Source organism: Rattus norvegicus, chromosome 7 (genome assembly GCF_036323735.1).
Source record: "Rattus norvegicus strain BN/NHsdMcwi chromosome 7, GRCr8, whole genome shotgun sequence".
Classification (NCBI taxonomy): Eukaryota; Metazoa; Chordata; class Mammalia; order Rodentia; family Muridae; genus Rattus; species Rattus norvegicus.
The window spans coordinates 45360525-45382820 of record NC_086025.1 but is presented as its reverse complement, the minus strand read 5'-3'; the positions used below and the strand labels follow the sequence as shown (position 1 = coordinate 45382820).

General features: G+C 40.4%; 1 protein-coding gene across 12 annotated transcripts in view; it reads right to left on the bottom strand.

Annotated features, from left to right (window-relative positions):
- The window catches only part of Ppp1r12a (protein phosphatase 1, regulatory subunit 12A), a 111237-nt gene extending 97338 nt beyond the window's left edge, over nucleotides 1–13899 (bottom strand). For 6 of the 12 annotated variants that reach the window (XM_006241308.3, XM_006241313.3, XM_039078253.2 and 3 more), the window contains exon 1: nucleotides 13051–13556. In XM_006241308.3, the coding sequence (XP_006241370.1) occupies nucleotides 13051–13287 (237 nt within the window). In that variant the 5' untranslated portion in view covers nucleotides 13288–13556. Of the gene's footprint in view, nucleotides 1–13050 lie in introns of all 12 variants that reach the window. The other 6 variants (XM_006241311.3, XM_006241315.3, XM_063262871.1 and 3 more) reach the window with 2 other exon arrangements.
- Nucleotides 13900–22296: the final 8397 nt, after the last annotated feature.

The following is a 22296-nucleotide window of genomic DNA, read 5'->3' as shown; positions in this document are numbered from 1 at the left end:
AACTACTCTATAGACCAGGCTATGCGTATGTCTGTTTCTGCCTCCCAAGTGCTGGGATTAAAGGTGTGAGCCACTACCGCCTTGCTGATGTACTCAGAGTAGTCATCAACACACTCTTAAAGCATCTTTCTCACCCTATCCACTAGCAGTAACACCATACTTTCCTCACCATGTCTAGCTTCCAGCAGTTGCTGACCTGTCTGTCCCCATAGATGGGTCTACTGGAGACACTTCACATAATGAAAATTTACAGCATGACTGGTTTCTTTCACTCAACAGTTTTAGAAATTTATTTATAATTTATCAGTATCCTATTCATTTTATTGCTGAAGAATAGGCTTCTGATTCTAGTAACAAAATAAACCCCTTTATCCACTTACTAGCTGAGGAACATTTGTATTCTGTTTTGGCTATTATGAGTAACACTGCTCTAAATATTAACAGGTAGGTTTTTATGTGGACATGCTTTCAATCAAGAGATATCTATGTAGTATAGAAGTGATAGGCCATATACAGAAGTGAGATTGCTTCAACCGTGGGCTGCTGAGATGGCTCAATGGGAAATCATGCAAGCCTATGGCTTGAGTCCGATTGCCTCAACCCACAGTAGGCAAGAGCTGACTGATGCCCCACAACTGTCCTTCACACCGGCTCCAGTCTTTGCACACATTCTTTCTCTCTCTCACACACATACAAATAAAAATGTATTAATTAAAGGTGGCTACATGGCTTACAGTATTGCTAACAATGTATATACCGTGTTCCAACTGACATGTCTAGATGTCTACATGGCTTACCGTATTGCTAACAGTGTATATACCGTGTTCCAACTGACATGTCTAGACAACATGCTCCTTCTTTCTTTCAGCCATCCTAAGAGCTGTGAAATGGGTTTCTCTCTCACTGTGGTCTTCACTTGCATTGTCCTGAAGCCTAAGCAACTTCCATTTGGTAGAAGATAGAATACTGCTGGAATCTGTTTTACTGAAAAAGAAATTAACTGTTGGGGAACTTAATAGAGTGTGGAACTGTGCTAGCTAGTTTTATGTCAATTTAACAAAAGCTAGTGTCATTTGGGAAGAACTCTTAACTGGGAAAATGCCTCCATAAGATTGGCCAATAGGCAAGTCTGTAGTATATTTTCTTAATCAATGATAAATGTGAGAGGGCCCAAGCCATTGTGGGTAGTGTCACCTCTGGGCAGGTGGCTCTGGGTGTTGTAAGAAAGCCGACCCAGCAAGTCAAAAGCAGCATGTATTTCTCCGTGGCTTCTGCTTTAGTTACTACTTCCTGGTTCCTGCCTTGGCTGTCACTGATGATAAAAAATAAAAAAAGCTGGATAATGTAAAAAGCAGAACAGATTTTATGAAAATAGTTGGGACTACAGCAATGAATGAAACAAGAAAACTAGGCAAACTAGTCTTAGAAACATTCATCCTTAGAAAAGTGGTCAGAAAGAAAATGAACAAGAACTCTGAGAACAAACCAGGGGAAACAGGTTCAAAAGTGGTTAAGATATAAATTAACAAATTATTTATCACTCAAATAATTTTTTTGATATTCTGGACTGTCCCCCCTTTTTTTAAAATCTAACTCTGTTTGTTTTCAGTTACTGAACTCTTATTGTTAACGAATGCCAATCAAAAGCACTGGACATTGGATAAGAGCTAAGAAAAGTATCAAACACAACACAAATGATCTAAATATTTGTTGCATGGAGATAACTTCTAATTTAAATGAATAATGGCATTACACTGATGCAGATTAGGTTAACATTTTTAATAACATGTATTTCAAACTTCTAAAACATTACAATTAAATCTTTTTTAAAGCGATGTTCCTCTTTGTGGGCCTGGGGCCTGCAGAAGCCAGAAGGGAGCACTGAACTCTGGGACTGGAGTTAGAGACAACTGTGCTTTGCCATGCAGGTTCTGAGAACTGAATCCTGATGCTCTAGGAGAGCAGCTATCTCCTCAGTCCCCTAGAATTAAATCTATGTAAAGTGACCCGGGCATGTGGATGTGGGTAAAAGCACTTGCCATGCAAATGTGAGGTTTTCAGTCAGAATCCCCACAACTCATATAAAAGGCAGATATGTAACATGAACCTCTGAAATACCAACGCTCCTCAGAGGATCTGGCAGGCAGAGAGACAAGAGAATCCTGGAAACTCTCAGGCCAGCTTAGAGAACTTGGCATGTTAGTGGAGAAGCAAGAGTTGCCACCTCAGACAAAGTGAAGGGAAGCACTGACATTCAGAGCGGTCCTATAACTTCTACACCTACATTTGGGCACGTGTGTGTGCATGAACACACACACGAACACACACACACACACACACACACATACACACACACACACCCAAAAAGAAAGTGGGCAAGAAAGCATTCTTTTATCCTGTCTCTTCCAACTACTTCTCTACATGAATACAATGTATTTTACACCTTCACACAGAGTAATAAAACAATAGTCTTCCTAGGACATAGAGGATGACATCCCGAGTTTAACAGATGTGTGTGTCATCAGCAATCTGGTCAAGGCCAGCTCTCCATATTCCATATGCTAGGAGCTTTACTGAAAAAATGTCTTCTATACACAAGTACAAAAGCAATATAGCATTTTGTGCAAAACATAAAACTTTGATAACATTTTTCTGGAAGTAATCCAATAAATATAAAAGTTAAGATGAATAAAGTATAATATTTGCATGCTATTCCATGAAAAAGAGGAAATGATACTAAACACTCATTGGTAGAAAAATAAATTCAGATGCACAAAGCAAAATTCTATACAGCCATTAAAGGTATTTGCTGATTAACAAAGATGTGTAATTTTTTAAAATAGGTTATATATCAGAAAACTAAGTATGACCCCATTTATAGATGATCACACACTTGTATTAGCGTGTGTTTACTAGACTTCAAAGAGGTGAATGTTTGGCTAGCACTAAACATCTTCTATTCTTTTCTATGCTGCTTTAATTACCTAAACGTTTCTATTTGTAATAATATGCATATATAACGACAAGTACAAATGTACGTCATGTCGTTAATGAAAAGGCGATAGACACCGAGGCAGGAGGATCAGGATTATTTCAAGGACAGCCTGGACTACACGAAACCTTGTCTCAAAAGCAAATTAAAAAACAAACAAACAAAACAAAAACAAAAAACCAAGAACATAAGGCACCGAAATCTTAATGATGTCTCATAGCTTTTCATGTCTACGATAAATACAGTTAGCTTAGACACTTTAATGTGAAAAATGGTGGTTGAAAAGATTAAGTTGCAATAGGCATTTTTAAAGAAAAAAATAGAAACTACATTTTTGTTTTGGCTTCCCAATGTACTTTGGAAGAATACAGAAACATGTGATCTGTTCAAAAATATTAAGAAAAACTATACAGATTATTTAACAAAATACAGCATCCAAATCTGGGTACACCAGCATCAAAACTTTATTTAGGAACAAAAACATATATAAACAAATATTCAAACTGTCAGATGTAATACTGACTTGTTATATGGAAAACCTAGAACACAGACAAAAGAGTATACTAGATTCATAATAAATTCTAAAACAATTTACATACCGTGGGAAAAGTGTGCAAAGACTTAACTAAAGACTCACTCTCACAGGGCCTCTTTCTGATCCCGTTCTAATTAAAAATAAGCTCCAGAGTCTGCTCCATAAGATGGAACTCATGCCTGGCTCCACTCACACGGAGCCAGATAACAGGGCATAGGCTGAGGGAAGACCCAGGATTATTATCCTGCTAAACAGACACAGATTTAAACGGCTCCCTCGGTTCTTATCTTTATACCAATGGATTAGTACATCTTTCAACTCGTGGTTTTACAATGATGGCAATCAATGTAGAAACTCACAACTAGTCAATGAACAGGGATAAGAGTCTGTGGTAGGACATCTGTATCAGATGTCCTCCTCCCAAGGCTAAGAAAAAGAGAGAAAACAGTATTTTCATGATGTGAGAGAACAGTTGCACACATGAACTCACAGAAGCTGGAGAGGGATCACGAGGTCCCATTTCTGGCTAGGAGCTATCAGTTGTCAATAGCTGTGAATCAGGTTGTTTGTTTGTTCTTTAGAGACGAGACTTCATGCCTACACGCATACTGGAAGCACTAAGTGGGCTTGGTGGGTTTAAAAAACAAAACATGTAATTAGGAGGGGACAGTGACAGTAGGATGAGAGAAGCTGGAAAGAAGCAGAGAAAGGGGATGCATGTGATCAAAACACCTTATGTGCATGTATAGCATTCATAAGTAATAACAATTTTTAAATAAGCTTTGTAGAAAACATGTAGTTATTGATACCATTATTATCACAATCTATCTAATTCACCAGATACAACTCCAATGATCAGTATTTTCAAAATGTAACTTTCCTGAATACGCTTCAATACAGAGGATATCCATAAATATGGTCTAGAGCTGATGCTCCATGAGTTCAACAAATGTTCCAAAGAACAGGTATTTGCTTCTAAAACAATTCTGAAGGATGTATGTGTGTGCATATGTATGTTATCTCAACACAAAAGTGATACATTGATGTGCATGTATATTTGTATATTAGTTTGTGAAGAAGTACTTTCCTACATGGCTACGAAACTTGAAGAAGGCATCAATCCACATCTCATCAAATCCAATCTCCTTTTATTATCAAATACTACTGAAAGTTAACGGTTTGTACAATCTGAAATTCTTTTAGGAGACCATGTTAAACCAAAAGCAATCAGATGAATATGAAGTAATATTCAAGCTAAAGCTTTCTATTAGGTAAGGATCTCTCCACGGACTCACACACACACACACACACACACACACACACACACACACACACACACACCACAAACACAACACACTTAAATAGATTACTAAAAAGGTCTCAAGCTGAGAAATGCTTTCCCTACTTTCCCTGGTTTCTAGCGGATGTCATTTCAGAAATGCCTATATGACACATGACAACGTGGAATGTCTCCACCCATGAAAGAACATTTGAGTCAGGCAGCCACTGAGGACAGGAATACCAAAGGGAAGCCTGGCTTTTTATGGCTAGCCAGCTCAACAATGAAAAGATAAGCACCCAAAACACTAGTGAGGTCAGAAAATTCTGGGTATGAGGACCCACAGTGAAACATTCAGAAAAGACTGTAATTAAATCACTATAATACATGAATTACTTTTATTGCTATGTTATCAGAAATCATGTCCTAATTGAATGCAAAGGATTTGTTAAGATATTCATTTTTAAACTAAATTACAAAAACTTGGCAAAATTACACTTGTATTGGTAATCACTAACGGATTCCACTTTTAAAGTAAATCTAAAATACAGATATTGTGCTGTAATAATGAATATTTAAACATAAGTTGTTGGCATATGCTTTTCTGATACTTCTTTTTTGAGACGGGCTCATATTGTAGCTCTAACTGTCCTGGAATTCACTATGTAGACCAAGCTAGCCTCAAAGTCACAGAGCTGGGCTGCCTCTGTCTCCCAAATGCTGGGATTAAAGGTGTATGTCACTACACCCTGCTTTAATTTTTTTTCCTGCTTTAATTTTTAATGCTGTAATTCCCAATATAGCTGCTAACACAACTTATCAGTTCATTTTCTATTAATTCTACTGTTAAAAATTACAATATTCAGGGTTTTTTTTTAAATTAAGACACTGTGCACCTACTGAAATAAAATCCAGACAACGAAAAATTAAGAGGAAAGAATCAATTTAGGAAACTATGTTAAGAAATTTTCTATTTTATTTGAAGATAAGATATACTTCTAATAGCGGGTAGTCTTTAAATGCCAAACATATGGTTTAGAACATGCACAGAATCTGTGTTCTTCCGTGGCCAAAAATGCTCGCACTTTGTGTTTTGAGCAGTGCCTTAATAAAAACAAACTGGGAAACACTTTCCAGAGGATAACAACAAGCACAAGACCTATGGAAGTGCATGAATATGGAGCCAATGGTTCTCAAAGGCTTCCAGCTACCCCCTGAATCCCTGCAGATAAACGTCTGGTTTCCAACTATGTATCTAAGAAACACAGGGCTTAAACTCTGATATAGAATGCCACCCTCTGTACTCTACAGGCCCTGGTAAAAGCAGGGCACAGGGCAGTGTTACGGGATCCGTTTATCCTTCGCTACAACTGTACTCTCACCAAAGCACAAAGAGCATCTGTTGTCCCTCTTGATAATTTTATAGACTGACATGGGCATCTCAACTGCCCTTTATTTTGATGCTACATCCTTCTGTTGTTAAAATATCCCATTACTTTATGAAATCATACCAGATGATCAAATTACTTGGTTTAAATTTACTGATGGAGCAAAACAAAATTACAGATTTGTTCTTTTAGTGACCGAAATAAATAAGTTCGTATAAATAAGAGGACCAATTATGAGCAATAAGTAAATCACATTTTCAATCCTTTCATAATTTTCAAATTAAGTAAGACCAGGATCGTAACCCAGCTACATTCTGTAATTCGTAGATGAATATATAGCTTGATGTTCTTACGAATAAGAGGCTCCCAACTAGAGTCAAGAATGACTAACAACGTACGAGCTCATTTTACCAGCTCAGAAACCATTTTAGATAACATTGTTAGCATTTGTATAATATCGCATGCCCTGATTACAAATAGCAATGATCATTATACACAAAGTAATTGAAGTAATTGTGCTGCAGAGTGCTGACAAGTTGAGATTATTTTTTCTTTTGACACAGGACCCCATTATGTGGCCCTGAAACTCAGAGATCTACCTGCCTCTGCCTCCCAGAGTGCTAGATTAAAGCTAGGCCTGCGTGCATGTCCAGCTGGGATGGTCTTCTTTAACATCTCAGATATGAGCTTCCTATAGTTCATATCCAAGAACTGAATGTACACTTAGGTATAAAAATCACTGTATATGCATAGCAAAAGTAGTGATATAAACTGTCACTAATAGAAAAATAAAAAGGAAAACCAAGTGTTAGTTAAAACAAAACTAGATTAAGAAAAAAAAATACCTGTTCATGTTTTTTCATTTATCTAATTTTTACAGGGAAAACTCTCAACTAGTAATTAACACAATCACTGAAATATTTAAAAAAATTTTTTTTCTTCAGACTTAATTAAGTTAGGGTACCAGACAGAAGCAGGAGAATCTGTGAGTTTGAGGCCATCTTTATCTACATGGTGAGCTCCAGGTCGGCTGGACTACATAAAAAGACTGCTACCCTCCCCCAAAAAAGCCATCTGGTGGGGTTGATGGGAGGCCTAGACGAAGGCCTGGGTTAGAATTCCAGTTCACTGTAATTCACTGTGTTGGCAACCTTGAGCACAGGAAGGAACTGTGAGAATTAAAAGTGATACTGTTTCTAAAGCACTGCTTCTCAATAAAACACTGGTAAGTCATGGCTACTGCACAGTCAGCCCTAACCTAAAATAAATGGAAAGGAAATGTTAGAGGTCTTCCATCCTGTGAAGAATGTATCAGCATGCTAACATCCCATCCCTTCACTGTGATTATGCAAAGAGATACACTTTCAAAAGAAAGGTCTAAGAAAAGATGGCTATTATTTTTAAACAGACTCCAGAGGAATGAAAGCAGCATCTTTTGGAGTGTCAGGAAATAGCACTCTGTAGTAGGAATACAATGTTTTGTTCTACACCTAATAAAGGTTTCTAAAAGCTGATCCTTCGAATTCCTGTAGATTTTGAAGCATTTTTGCTCTTACTGAATAGAGCATGGGAAACATGGTAAGAGGGATGGTGCAAATTTCCTATGGCTACCCAGTGCTGCTTCCACCTGGCTTTGCGAGAAAACGCTCAGTCACAGTTTGCAATCACACTGAAGCTAAAGCTCATGAAAGACAGTCTTGGTTATGACACTTCAAAGTCAGACCACAAAACTGCTGCCAGGAAGCACCAAGGCAGCAACTGCAGAGAAGGCATTCGAACAGCAGCAGTGTAGGCGCTGTGCGGTACCAGCACACCCCATATATGGCTACGTTGCCCATTTACTGTGTGAAGTAAGGGACCAGTTTGGGCTTGGAAATCTGTTTAATAAATTTAAAAATGGATTCTAGATGATTTGAATAAAAGTTTTATGAGCCATTAGCATAAGGTATTATAGCTTTTCTAAAGAAAGTACACAGAAAAACAATTTCATATACATTTTAATATGAATTTTAATACTTTTACAACTAATCCAATAAGTGTTTCTAAAACTGTAACATGAAAAAATAAAACAGGTCAAAGTTAAAAACTGAAAATGTATTCAGTTTAAAACAGATTGCTCATATAGAGCACCTGAATTATTCTGCAACAAGGAACTCAACATCAACTGCTTCTGATGGCTTGCATGCTTTAAGGAAAAACTACACTCCAAGATTCCTATGTTTACAAAGAAGCGTTCAATGGATCCCTTACATGTTTACAGAACTTGTATTTAAGAGCACAATGATTTCATATTAAGCTTAACTACAAGTCTGTCTAGTTGGAAACAGAGGGGGGGTATTATTGTAAAACTACAAAAGAACACTGACCATTTAGCCTTGGATTTCACTAGAGAATCTACCTCAGGTTCTTATGAAGGTGTTAACTGAATACATTTTCTGCCACTCAGCCAAAACCTGAAGCTGGTTTATGACTTTTTAATACAAAGGGATGCTACTTACAAATACTTTACATACCAATGAAAAGAAATATACTAAACATCTACTTCCAAATTTTTCATTTATTTCATAAAAACACTGATTCTATAATATTGGGCCAATATTCTAAATATCTGGACATGCAGGCTTCAAGTATGTATACCAATAACGATGAAAATGATTTATAAAAGGAATCAAAACAATTCAATAAAAATGTTAGTGAGTCAGGCCCTGGAAACATAAATATATGGAAGAATGGGTCCTGATTCTTCTAAGTTTGAGACAGTGAGCTTCTAGATACTAGTAATAAGAAGTGTTATTAAATAAAGACGGCCAGAGCGTGAGTACACTGAGTACTGAGCACCCAGAGAAGTACATGTGTCTTTGCTACCTCAGCTACCTCAGACAGGTTCAAAGCGATTGGCAGTTGGATGGAACCTTACAGGAAACTGAGCTGGTAAAGAAAGGAAGGGCATTTTAGAAGAGGAAAGGAAACGACTAAAAGCATATAAATAGAAAATTAAAAATCTAGTTCTAATGAAAGTAAGGTCACCAATTCCACAGTTATGAAGCATAAGCTAATGATAGTGAGTTTTAAACCTATACTGAGGAGAGGCACAGCACAGGGCTGCTAAGATTTTTCTTAAATGCATATGCATCCTGGAGTGAAACATGCATGCATGCATACATATATACATACACATATAAAGTTGGAAAAACAAATTGTCAGTATAATACCAGTATAAAAGTATAACTGCTTGGACTAGGTTGATAATCAAAGTAGCAAAGAAGAGAAGTAATACAGAGGTAACCCCGAGGAACAGCCAGGTGACTGAGTGGACATATATCCACAGGGATAATGAATGAAGGAACTGAAATGTTTAACTTCATCTTGACATTGATGACAACAATGTTTTAGTCTGAACTTGAGGGTGAAATTCATGATAATTTAAAACTAGAGCTGAATATTCAGATTATATAAAAAGATTGTACTCAATCTCAAGACACAGAAAAGTTAACAATGATAAAACTCAGTTACAATTACAAAAAATTTTCTGAAAAGTAATGATTTCTTAAAGAAATGTTTTGTGAAAACAAAGTAGTTGCTAGCCTATGGCAAAAAGAACTAGATCTGAATATATACGACTACTTAAAGATAATATACTTTTAGCTAAAGATTACATTATATCATATTACATTTTATATCAATAAGTTGGTTGATGTAAAAGAATGGGAACTGAAAATTGACTTGAAGAAATTGACACAGAGGAAAAAGTTAAGATTTTTCAGTGAAAAATAAAAAGCTAAATTCCAAATTGACACTTGCATTTTAGGCATGCCAGTAAGGACCAGCCCAAGGCATTCTATCCATAACCCTATAAACCTTGACAATGTTTACAAAGCATGCTAAAATACAGGCATAATCACATGCTATAAGTAAAGCTCTGTAGGTGAACAACTGCCAACCAGCAAAAATGAAATTGTACTTCAGACCTAAGGTTTAGAAAAATCGGAGTGGTATCCTACACTTGGAAGAAGAGGAGTCCAGAAACCAAGGCTTTCTCTCCATATGGATGGCATTTCTATGCCAAAGGATAAAGAGCAGTAGCTGGGTTTTCACAGCTTTCAGTGAGCGCTCTTTCAACCAACAAATAACCCTTTAAGTACAGACCGCTTGTATTACAAATGTAAAGAAAATAGCAGGGTGCTAAGTGTATCCGTGGGATGTGAAGTACCAAAGCTTTTGTCCTGTGATCAAAACTGAGGTTCTTCTACCCAGCCAAAAGGTGAGTTAACATGCGAATAGACTAAAGAAAAATTAAACTGGTAAAATATTTTAGCTATTTTATGATCTTTTGAGAGTATTAAAATATTTAAGGACCAGTCACCAAATCAGTCATTTATTTTACTGTTAGCCAATGAAGACAAACATCGTTTGTCATTTGGGAGACTTCTGAAAAGCTTAAGATCCCAAGAGGAGGAGATGGGTTCCATTTCTCACCTCTCACTAACTGGTGTCCCGAATTTGCCCAAAGTGAAGAAGCCCTTGTCTTCACAGTTATAATGGGAAACAAGATAAATAAGAGCAGTAAAGAAAACACAATAAACATCTCAAGGCTGCTTTTTAAAAATCCTTTACATGGTATATGTCTGTCCTCTGCAACTGGAGTTCCAGACAGTTGTGAGCTGCCATGTGGGTGCTGGGAATTGAACTCAGGACCTCTGGAAGGGCAGTCACTGCTCTTAACAACTGAGCCATCTCTCCAGCCCCTCAATGCTTCATCTTTTAAGGACTTTGGCTTCATTGATTTAAGGAAGGTGCTCTATGCCAACAGCAAATAAAAAGGCATAAACTTAGACACATCTACTTACGTGCTTGTCAACGCAAACAGAATATGCAGTCATAGAGCCTGTACCTATAGTTACCAAACCACCCATTCAGTCAGTCAAGAAGGTCTCATTAAGTCGGGCTTCTTTAAATAAGTAAAAACACATAAACACAAGCCTTTAAAAGCCAATTTCATGTCTTTTCTACTATCTAAACTAGTATTGCAACATAAAACAATATTAGACATTGTCCTCTTCCTCCAAGCCAATACAATTCTCCACAGGGAAGAAACTACATTTCTATTTAGCAGTTTTAGAAAACATACTGATATAAACCACTACCCAATTATTCTGACATGTAGTGTGCCTTGGAACCAATTTTTCACTTAAACTTGCCAAGGACACAAGAAAGAATACTTGGGGATTATTTTTTTTAATTTTACATAATGCCATTTTTTAATGCTGAAGTTGATTTCCTTCTCAAAATCATGTTTTCAGATCTAAGAGTTATAATGTGCCATAAGCTTTAAGCAAATGAACTTTGTATTATAGTAAAGAACCACCCTATATTTTCACTCAGTGCCATTCTAAATTCCAGATCTGTCCTCCAGATTGTCAGGCATTTCAGTCCTTCCAGTCAGCTTTGTAAACATAGGCTACGCCAAACTTGATATGTGAATTTGATTAAATAAAACTTTAAATGGTCATCACTTATTAAAGCAGGAAGCAATAAAAGGAAAATACCTCCATACCATGTCTTTTTAAAAGGTATAAAGTTAACAGGGGCAAAATAATAAAGTTTAGGTACAAAGTGCGAAGCCTTAGGTTTCAACCTCTGTTTTTAACCACACTATTATTCAAAATAGAGCTATGCTCTCCCACAGAACCAAGGGGAGAGAGCGGGAAAAGCCTTTTTCACTCGAATTTCCTAGTAATTCCAAGTTGCTTAACATGAAAATAGAAAGAATCTATGTTATGGCACCTATTACCAGCACTTAAAACTTGCTTTTCAAGCAGAACTCTAAGGGTTTTGTTGCTTTTGGCTTGTTAAAGGCAAAGCAACATTATCTCTGGATTGCCAATAGTTTCTCCTTATTTGGCTAACATTGAGAGATCCCAATCAGACTACTATAAAACTTTAACATGCACAAAGCATCCATTTTGAGAAAAGATTGTGATTAGCTTCATTTCTCCCCTCCACCCAACAAAAAAAAAATAAAATAAAATAAAAAAAATCAAAGTTTGGCAACCGTCTTTGAGGAGTACACATTGTTTATTCTTGTCTTTCCTAGCCCCGGTGTACACTCCAGGAGCCAGAGCTAATGGATCTGCGTCTCTGCGACAAACTTCGAGTACAGGAATCCATAGACTCTAGTTAAGAGGTGGGCAAGCCCACTTGGGAAGACTTCCTTATCTGATACACTAGCAAACCCCTCTCTTTCAGCCACCACAGAATAGCTAATTACACCCCGTTTTCCCCTCCCCAGTGACCAAGAGTAATAAAGGAGAAAACAGGAAATCGTTCGCTCAGGGCACCCGGCTTTAGGGCTCTTGATCACTATTATTATCATCGTCATTTGTAATCAAGTCCTGAAAAGTACACCAAGACCAATGCCCACCTACAGGTCAAAGGGGGTCCATCTGCTACAAGAATCCCTACCGCTCCCGGTTAGTGGATTTTCAAACTCCCCCACCCCCCGAGTCTATCACTGACACCCGGCCTCGGCACAACCCATTACATTACACTCCAGCTCGGCTTGACCCAGAGTACCAGACACATGTCCACAAATGGCCCTGGGGCCCCAAGAGGACCACAGTCCATTTTGTCCCGCGCCCAGGAAAATCAGCCGGCTCCCAAACTGCACAGGCAGCGAGCGAGCGGCTATGAAGGGGGCCTGGAGCCCCGCGCCCAGCCTCCGCCGACGGAGCCGCCCCCTCACCCGCAGCAGGGAGTCTCCCGCCACCCCCCGGCCTCAGCACCGGAGCCCTGAGAGGCCCGGGCGCGAGCACGACAGCGGGCCCGGGCTCCGGGTGAGGTCGGCGGGCACACAGACCTGGTGCAGGGCGGTGAGTCCGTCCACATTGGCGTAATTGATGTCGGCGCCGCGGTGCAGCAGCTTGAGAACCTCGTCCGTGTCGCCGCTGGAGCAGGCGGCGAGGAAGACGGCGCCATCGTCGAACTTCACCTTGGTCTTCTGGCGCTTCACCACGGGAGGCTCGAGGTCCGTCTCGGAGCCGATCCAGCGCTTCAGCTGCTCGTTCCGCTTCTGCTTCGCGTCCGCCATCTTCATCCCCTCTCCTGCCGCCGGCTCTTCTTATCGCGAGCGGGGGAAGGGGGCGGCGGCGAGGGAGGCGAGGGGACGCCGGGGGGTGTGCGACCGTGTCTGCGAGAGCGGGCCGGAGCGGAGTCGCGAGCCGGGGAGGAGACGCTCGAGACTTCCAGTATCCCACAGAGCACTGGGGCGAGCCCGGCAGAGCGGGCCTCTCTTCCTACCACAGACGCCCTCCCGCCCCCGGCACGGCCGCCCGTCAGCCGCGGCCCGGCTGAGCGTAACTTCGCGAGATCGCGGCCGGGGAGGCGCCCTGCGGTCAGTGCGCATGCGCGCTCCCGCCTCGGCCCGGCCCAGGAAGAGCTCGGCGGCCGAGTGCGGCGGGGGCGCTACCGGAGGGAAGCGGGTGTGGCTCTGGCTGCGGGGGCTGGGCCGCTCCTGGAAGGGAGGAGGCCGGGAAGGAAGGTTGTCCAGCGGGACCGAGGGCTCTGGAGGCTGCCCGTCGGGCGGCGAGGCGGTACCAGGCTGACCTGCCTCCGGGGCTGGTCCGGCCGCGCGAGGCGTCTGCCCAGGGCGGAGGGTTTTCCTATTGGCTGCGTGATTTGAATGGAGTGGGCACAGGTCGCGCATTAGGTGCTTGGGGGTGCTCTTCCCGAGGAACTCGGGTGAACCCGGGCGATCCTGACGAGGCCGTTTTAAAAGTGGGGTCGGAGTCGTCTCCACGGCCCTGTTGGCAGTGACCGAGGTGATCGCCTACTGGCAGGGGATGACCTGCGGTAATTGCGTTGGCTTCCTGCTAACACCCACTGCAGAAATGTCTTTCCTCTTAGGCTTGCTCGGTATTGTTGTTTTGTTTTCTCTGTCTCTTAAGCCTGTTTTGATTTCTTCTTCTTTCATCGCTTCCAGCCTGTGTGGCACTGCCCATGGGGTTAGTTCAGCCTTGTTAACTGGTTCTGACCTTTTAAGGGATTTATGGTTCCAGCTCCATTGCTTTCTATGGAGTGAAGACCCGGCTGCGTCTAGAATTCAAAAGGAATGTGGATGAAGGCAGTTACATCGACTGATACTTATCCAATACTTGTCTAATAAGTCGTGACTTCCTAGGCTCCGAAAATACAGTAAATATGATTGATTTGATTTCTTAAATTCTTAAATTTCTTAAGGTCTCGTGCTGTAAAAGACATTATCATAAAGAGACTTTAAATTTGTGTTTTCTAAACACTCTCCCTTTCCGTACACTCTAGATCTATAATGTCATAAAACCCTACCACTGAATGGAAGTTTGGGGATCCTCTAGACTGTGAGACTCCCAAAAGAAAACAGTTGCAATTCTCCTTTAACCTTGCCCTAACCGCCTCCCAGTGGTGGGGATACACCAGTGGAAAGTTATTTTCTTACTCTTAGCATGTTGCCTTTCTCGTAGACTATATTAGAATAATTGAGTAAAATATGCTTACGAAACCACCTTCCTTATAGAACTGAATATTCTGAATTTCAATTTTAGGAATAGTAGTAAGATCCAAACTAGGATAAAAACTTCCTTTGAAATACAAAAGCGAGTGTGCCATACATGAAATATAGCATGTCTTCATAAAATGAGCCAAGGATTATACCGTTAGACCTCTGCACAGCAAGGAGAACAGTGGCGTTCGTACTAAATTTTATTTTCTTTCTTTTCCTTTTTTTCTTTTTCCAGATACAGTTTCTCTGTGTATTCCTGTCTGTCTGTCCTGGAACCCACTCTGTAGACTTCGAACTCAAGAGATTTGCCTGCCTCTGCCTTCTGAGCACTGGGATTAGATCCGTGTGCCACCACCACCACCTGGCAGGGTAATGAATCTTCTTAACACTAAACTATAAAATCCCTGTGCACAGAATACAGAATAAAAGAAAAGAATTGAGGATACTCTCGTCAGCTCTCTTATCTACCTACCTTGGAAAAAAACGACTTTCCCTGGTTTCCTGAGAATATTCTGGTCTATTTATTTGCTCTTAAAAGTGCTCTTGAAGTTCATTGGTATCTTCAGGTTTTCATTTGGGCAAGAGGACTTCAATGGGAGGCATGCCATTTCTGACCCAAGCACTTATTTCAGGACATAAAAATAATACAAAACAAGACAGTAGTTAATTAATAAAACATAATTAAGCCCCATTCCCAAAAACTATCAATTAAAAAAAAAAACTGGAAACCTCAAACCTTGGGCTGTCAGCTTGTCCAAACTTCATTTGAATATAGCGTTCCATTCTTCATAACTTTTAAGGTTAAAGGGCTCCACCTGCAACAGGCTCTGTCTTTTTAGGATACATATATGTGTGTATATGATATATATCATATATAGTCTCTATATATCATATATAGTCTCTATATATCATATATAGTCTATACTAAAGACCTGTAGTTAATTGAAAAATAAGCACAACTTTTTATTAGAACATAGAAGTCAACCCTTTCATATTAATTACCAAGTGATTGGTCTGAGCAGCAGTTAAAGAAATGCAAATGCTTTCATCTCCTAACGACTTGTATGCAAGTTCGAATGTAGGGATTTCAATTCCTTTAAGGCAAATGGCCTGTTAAAGTGGAAAGCACATGTGTTTCAGAACCTGAATAAGCGTTTGTAGTGGGCTAGTGAAAAATATTTAGACCCAACCAAAGAGTTGGCCAGAGTCAACAATGAACCATCGGCCTTGCTTTGGACTGCACCTAAACTCATCTGTAGCTCTGGGTCACAGCATCTCAAATCTTTGGCCTCTGAACAAGGTCAGCCTCCCTCCTCAGCCCAGGGCTTCCTCCTCTGTGATGATTGGTTTTCTTCTGACTCTTCAGGTCAGGGTTTCTGCAGCATCAGGCTCTATCCCAAAGGCCTAATCTCTAACCTTAGCACACCACACGTAATCACTACCATCTCCATGAACCAACTACATTGATTCCCCCAAACCTGAAAGCCAAAGGAAGATCTAGCAGTTATACAGAATGTTTGTGTAGTCCTGACAAGACAGTAACAAGCAACCTCCAACCTGTTTTCATGTCCAGGATTGGAAAGAAAGCCTTAGTATCAATTAATTGTTTCACAATACTTTATCACTTTTTTTTTTTTACCAGATTCAAGAGCCACAAGTGCTATTGTTTATTTAACCTTTTTGGAACTTATATAGAATTATTTTAAAGGAAATTTGCTTCTCTGGTAAGTAGAAAACATTTCCTGCAGTCGTAAATGAAAGAAGACCATGAAAGCAAAACTGTATTCTAATGAGGTTGCCTATCAAGAATTTGAGCTCCGACAGTCAATACTTAATTTATAAATAAATTATTAAGGGTTGGATATGCTGGCATAAAGCTAATATTAATAGTTAAAAAGTTAATTCTAATTTAAAGCTAATTAGAATAGTTAGATTAAAGGATCTTGAAAAGAGTAACATTATTCTTGTGAACTCAGTTACTTAATGGTGCATCTAGCTAAAATCACTATGCCACACATCTGCCTGCCCCCTCTGAAAACTGGTTTCAACTACCATTTGCAACAGTGATGCTTAGAGAAGGTTACAGGAAGGACTTCATAACATGCATGCCTGCCTATCTCAGAGCACTGAGGCAGCCACTGGAAGAAACAGTTATCTGAAAGTACGTGCATACTCTGGGAGAAAAGCTAACAGTTTTCAGAACTAGCATCTACAAAGAGAATTTGAAGTGCACAAGCTCTGTCTGGAGATGCCAGTATTTACTTGAGGGACCCATTAATTTTGTTTTTCTGTTTTACTTTTGTTGGTTTTGAGACAGGGTTTCACTATGCAGCTCTGTCTTGGGACTTACTGTGTAGACCAGTCTGTTCTCTAATTCACAGAGACCTACCTGCCTGTGCCTTCCAAGTGATAAGATTAAAATTGTGAACCCCTATGCCTGGCTTGATCTGTTCTTCTAATTAAATCCCAAGAAAAGCTTCTAAATTCCCAAGGGTAAGACAAACTGTGCATTGATAGCAAACATGGTATCTACTTTAAGGATACTCATAAGTCTCACTTTGGTAGGTGTGAACAACACTACTTCTGTCATTAAAGATCAAGAAGGGAAAGGTTCAGGGTTTTGTTTTCTTGTGTTTGTTCCCTTCCCTTACTCAAACAGATAGCAACTCTGCGTCCTTGCCGCTGGGCGCTTTTGTGGCTGGGGAGAATGCAGAAGTGGCTTTCAAAACTATTTCCTTCCTAGCTTGATGTGGCCACCTCCAAATTTCCATTTAATAACAATTTGGTTGCAGTTAGCATACGAGATGGTTAGAAACCTATTGGAAATACATTTGTACTCTATTAAATTTCAATCAAAATAACATTTTCTAAATTTGTTTTCCTTGCCATACAAATATGTCAATCCATAGCATTATGGGTTGTTATTTTTAGTTAGGATGCAGAAGAAAAACACCAAGCAGAGGAGGTTTGCCTAAGCCATCCTTGGTTGTTGTCATGGTGGGGGCAAGTTTTCATGGAAAATAAAATATCTTGCCTAGACCTGTTAAAATGAGAGAGAAGCCTATGGGTCTCTTAAACTGTAAGATTTGATCCGTACCTGGAGACACCCCTTATTGTCACAGGTTCAAAGCAGACTGCTGCCTTCAGAAAGCCTGGGGTGTAAACGCCGGAGACTCCACACATGCCGGAGACTCCAGACATACGAGTGCTGTAAACATAGAGAGTGCAGCAGTTCGGTGGGTTTGGATCAGCCCATCAATGCATTGTGACCTGCTGTCTTTAATTCTAGGTTCCTGAAATCAGGAATGAATAAAGTACCCTGCCATCTGTAAGCTTACATTTGAGGAGACCAAAGCAGTGCCCCTTACCCTACAGAGCTACCAATAAGAAGCTAACGTTGCAGAAGAGAACAATAGAAAATGAAATGAACACATTTTACATATAGCCCCGACTGGGGCAGTTTTCATCTTATCGTGACCACAGGCTGAGAAGTAATTCAGACTGCCTAAGCACAAACATAGTATATGTGAGGGGAGGGGCACATGGAGTGGCTTACACGCTCAAAAGCATTGGAAGAACACTCAGGGTCAGAGCACACAGCAATAAGAAAGTTGTCCCAGGATCCAGAGCAGAGTTGCCTGATATATGTGTGTGATGATTGGGGTGTGTGTGTGTGTAGACAGCCCTGGGTAGAAAGTAGAGAAAACATTTATTTACGGGACACTTTCCTTCGTGATAAGCATTCATACAGTGACTAATCCTTACTCTTAGTTAAAATTAACCATTGGTATAAACTGAGAGTGTGATATTTGTTAATAAGGTTAAAGTATGACCTTATTATGAAAGAAAACTCTCAAAGACAAAAAAGTTATCAATTCAGTGATCAACCCTTATGCTTGTCTACTTGAATGATTTTTTTTTTTTTTTTTTCCCCCGGAGCTGGGGACCGAACCCAGGGCCTTGCGCTTGCTAGGCAAGCGCTCTACCACTGAGCTAAATCCCCAACCCCAGGTGTTGTTTTTTTCTGTTGGGAAGTCTGCATGGTAACTGAAGTTCTTGCACAAAGCTAATGGATGATGACTGTCTCTTCCTCCTCCTCTTCTCCCTTACCCCCCTCCTCCTCCTCTTTGCTCTTTTCTCCATTCTGATAAAATCCTGGAACATTAGAAATGTCCTATTGGGTTGTCTCATTTGCACTACAGCCAAATGCTTTGAGTGGACTCAGTGACTCAGGTTCCTGCAAACTTACAGGGCACATTTATTTCTATCATGCCATCATAATTTAAAGATAATGAATAACCGAAGACTTGGAACACCCTGTTAAGGCATGATGGTGACTTATGATTAGAAATCATTTGTTCATAACTATTTGGGATGTCACCTAAGCTGGGAGAGATGGTAAAGTATGTCTATAATTCTAGCACTTCGGAGGCTGAGCCAGGAAGATCATAAATCCAAGGGCAGCATGGACTGTACCTAGGAAGACTACCTGTCACAGCAAGAAAATATTATTGAAGGCTAAGGTATAGCTTAGCAGTATAGCACTTGCTTAGACTGTCATGATCTGGACTTAACCTCCAGCAGTAAAACAAAAACAAAAACAAAAAAACCCTATAACATGGGGGTGGGGTGGGGAATCTATACAAATTAACTTCTAATACACATGTGCACACATATGCACTGCAATGCAGAGTAGACATCTACTTCCTGTTTCTCTAAATTCCACCTGCCTTGCATCACTTCTCCTGTCTATTGCCAGCTTACATGTCCACTTGCACAGAATCGTGATATTCCTTAAGGTTGTTTGGCCAGCGTGTACATGGACTAATAGGGGTTCTCATGGCAAATGACACTGGTGCTGCTATGTAAGACATGACCTCAGGGGTAAGGGCTTAATACTAGACAAGATTTAAACTCATAGTCTGCCTGTGCTAGGAGACAGACTACGTCGTCAGCACCCTCTGCTCAGCAGACAGGATGCTGGGCAGTGCATTCTCTCTGAAGCTTTGTTGCAATCTCCCTGGCCATTGGTGTTCCATTTCATTTTCTCACTGGCTACCAGCCACAAGCTGATCTCAAGTCCTTGTTGTATGGCCTTCTCCATTAGACAGCTAACAAAACAATGTTTATCCTTCCAGACCAGCAGAAAAATCTCCAGGAAGGATCCAGTCTCAATTTTAACAGCTTTTCCTCATAAAGTCAAGTCCAAGTGAGATAGTCCCCCTTCCCCCCTTTTAATTAGTTATTGTTAAAATGTACACTTGGGTTTTATCAGTTAAACTGATTTTTGGTGGCAGTAGAGGTGCTAGGCACAGCCTCGTGCCTTCTAGACAAGCATGATAGCACAGTTTCCTCCTCACCCCAGTCATTCTGAGCCAGGGTCCAGTTCAGTTGCAGGAAGTGCAGTAATGTTTGAAGCATCCATTTCCAGCATCTGGTCACAGACGCTACTCACCTTGCCATGTGGGAATTCAGTCCACTGAATAGAATTCTACTCCCCATTCTGTCCAGTTCTGGGCAACCATAATAACTCTCTGCTTCTGTGAGATTGACTACTGAGTACTTCATAAACTGAACTGCATAGCATCTGTCCTTTTGTGAGCAGTTTATTTCCCTCAGCCTATTGTCTCTGAATTGTATCCATATGTGTCAGAATTTCCCCCTGCCTATGGATATGGATGTGAATGTATCGTGTTTGACTTTATTCTTTTACCCATTCATAATGGTTAGATTGCTTCTGCATTTAAGCCACTGTTATAAATACTTGTGAGTATAAATATCTGTTTGAGCCTCTGATCTCACTTCTTTGGTATATACACACAGGAGTGGGATTTCTGGATCATATGACTATTCCAGCTTTAATTTGTAAAAGGTCACCATACTATTTTCTGCTCACAACCATTTTACACTCCCACCATGCAAAATATTTTACTTTTTTTTTTCAGTTCTCAAATTAGGACCCAGGGCTTCGTGCGTGCTTGACAAGTGCTGTACCACTAAGCCCAAGCCCTCAGCCCAAGAACATTTTTTAATAACTAAGAATCAGCAGGTTTGGAATATTAATTGTACCAACCAAAATTCTATCTTTTGTGTTGTATAGTATGTAACCTATCTATGGGGTTGGAACCCTGTATATTCACAGTCCCTCCTATCCTCTGGTGGAGAGGATTGTATATGATGTATATGCTGTATACACTAGAAATAAGAATTTTAGGCATCAACCTTGAATTCTATTTACTGTACTTTTATAGACAAAACTATTTCTGTAAAGGATAATGACTGGCTTCACAGTTGGTGGGAAGGCTGCTAATTAGCCAACCATAACCAGTAGAAAAGAATGTGAGGAAGATAATATCACACAGGTCACCCTGTGTGAAAACTCAGGACTGGCATTGCTGGGACCACTGTTGATGCTGCCCAAGATAGAAAACAGCAACAACAAGACAAAAGGAGCAACGACAAAAACCCTATTGTCACAACCCCCAAGTCTGGAGCCCCAAAGCTTTCCTACCTCTTAGCCTTCACCTTTAAGCAAAGCCTTCATCTTGTCTCTACTGTTCTGTGTGACCAATAGGTACAGCAAGTATAATAATCTGCTACCTCTGAGATGAAGAAACAAAACACACCGTGACCTCAGTCTTGGATCTCTATCACTCTGGTGAATCACTGTCCCTGGGAGTATTCTGCTGGCTCATTTGAATACACTTGGGCAACTTTAGAGAGAAGCCCACAGTGACGAGACACTGAAGCCTCTAAGTGTGTGAGCCCTCCTTAAAAGCAGATTGTCTAACCCCAATTAAGCCTTCAGGTAAATAATTACAGCTCTGACTGCTAAATATGTTCCTTTTTGTCTGTCTGTCTGTCTCTGGGAGTTTTAAACAGGAACACAGGATAAAGGTTTGTCGTAGCAACACTGTCACCACTTAGTCCTCTGCAGATTGCAGATGAAGCTTGCTGACCCTTCTATCATGGCTGCCAACAGCAAATGTGGGCTAACCTCCCTTTTCCTCAACCTTTCCTCCAATCCAAAGTCCTCAGCATGAATTACAGTTAAAAGACCAAGTGACAAAGAATCCCTGGCCCACTTGAGCATCAATAGTGGATTTGATTGTCCTTCCGAAATCCCGGAAATGATGGACATTTCTCCAGAATGTCAGACATCAAAGGCAAACATTACATACCTCCATCTAAGGCAATTAGGTTAACCCTTTAGCATTATCAGGGTCGGTTTTCTCCCTCTACCTGCTTGACTTTTTACCCTCGCTCCACCTATACACACTGTTTTGGGAGATACCGATTCTTCCAAGCCATTCAGCTTTGGTAATGACCCTGGCGGTTCCCACGATGGAGGCAAACGACATCTGGTAAGGTCCAAATGGAAAGCTAAAGGCGATCAATTTACTTTTATTTTATGTGCACTGCTATTGTATTTGCATGCATGTCTGTGTGGAGGTGTCAGATCCCCTGGAGATAGAATGACAGATGGTGGTGAGCTGCCATTTGAGCGCTGGGTATTGAACCTTGGTCCTCTGTAAGAGCAGCTGTGTTCTTAGCCATCAAGCCATCACT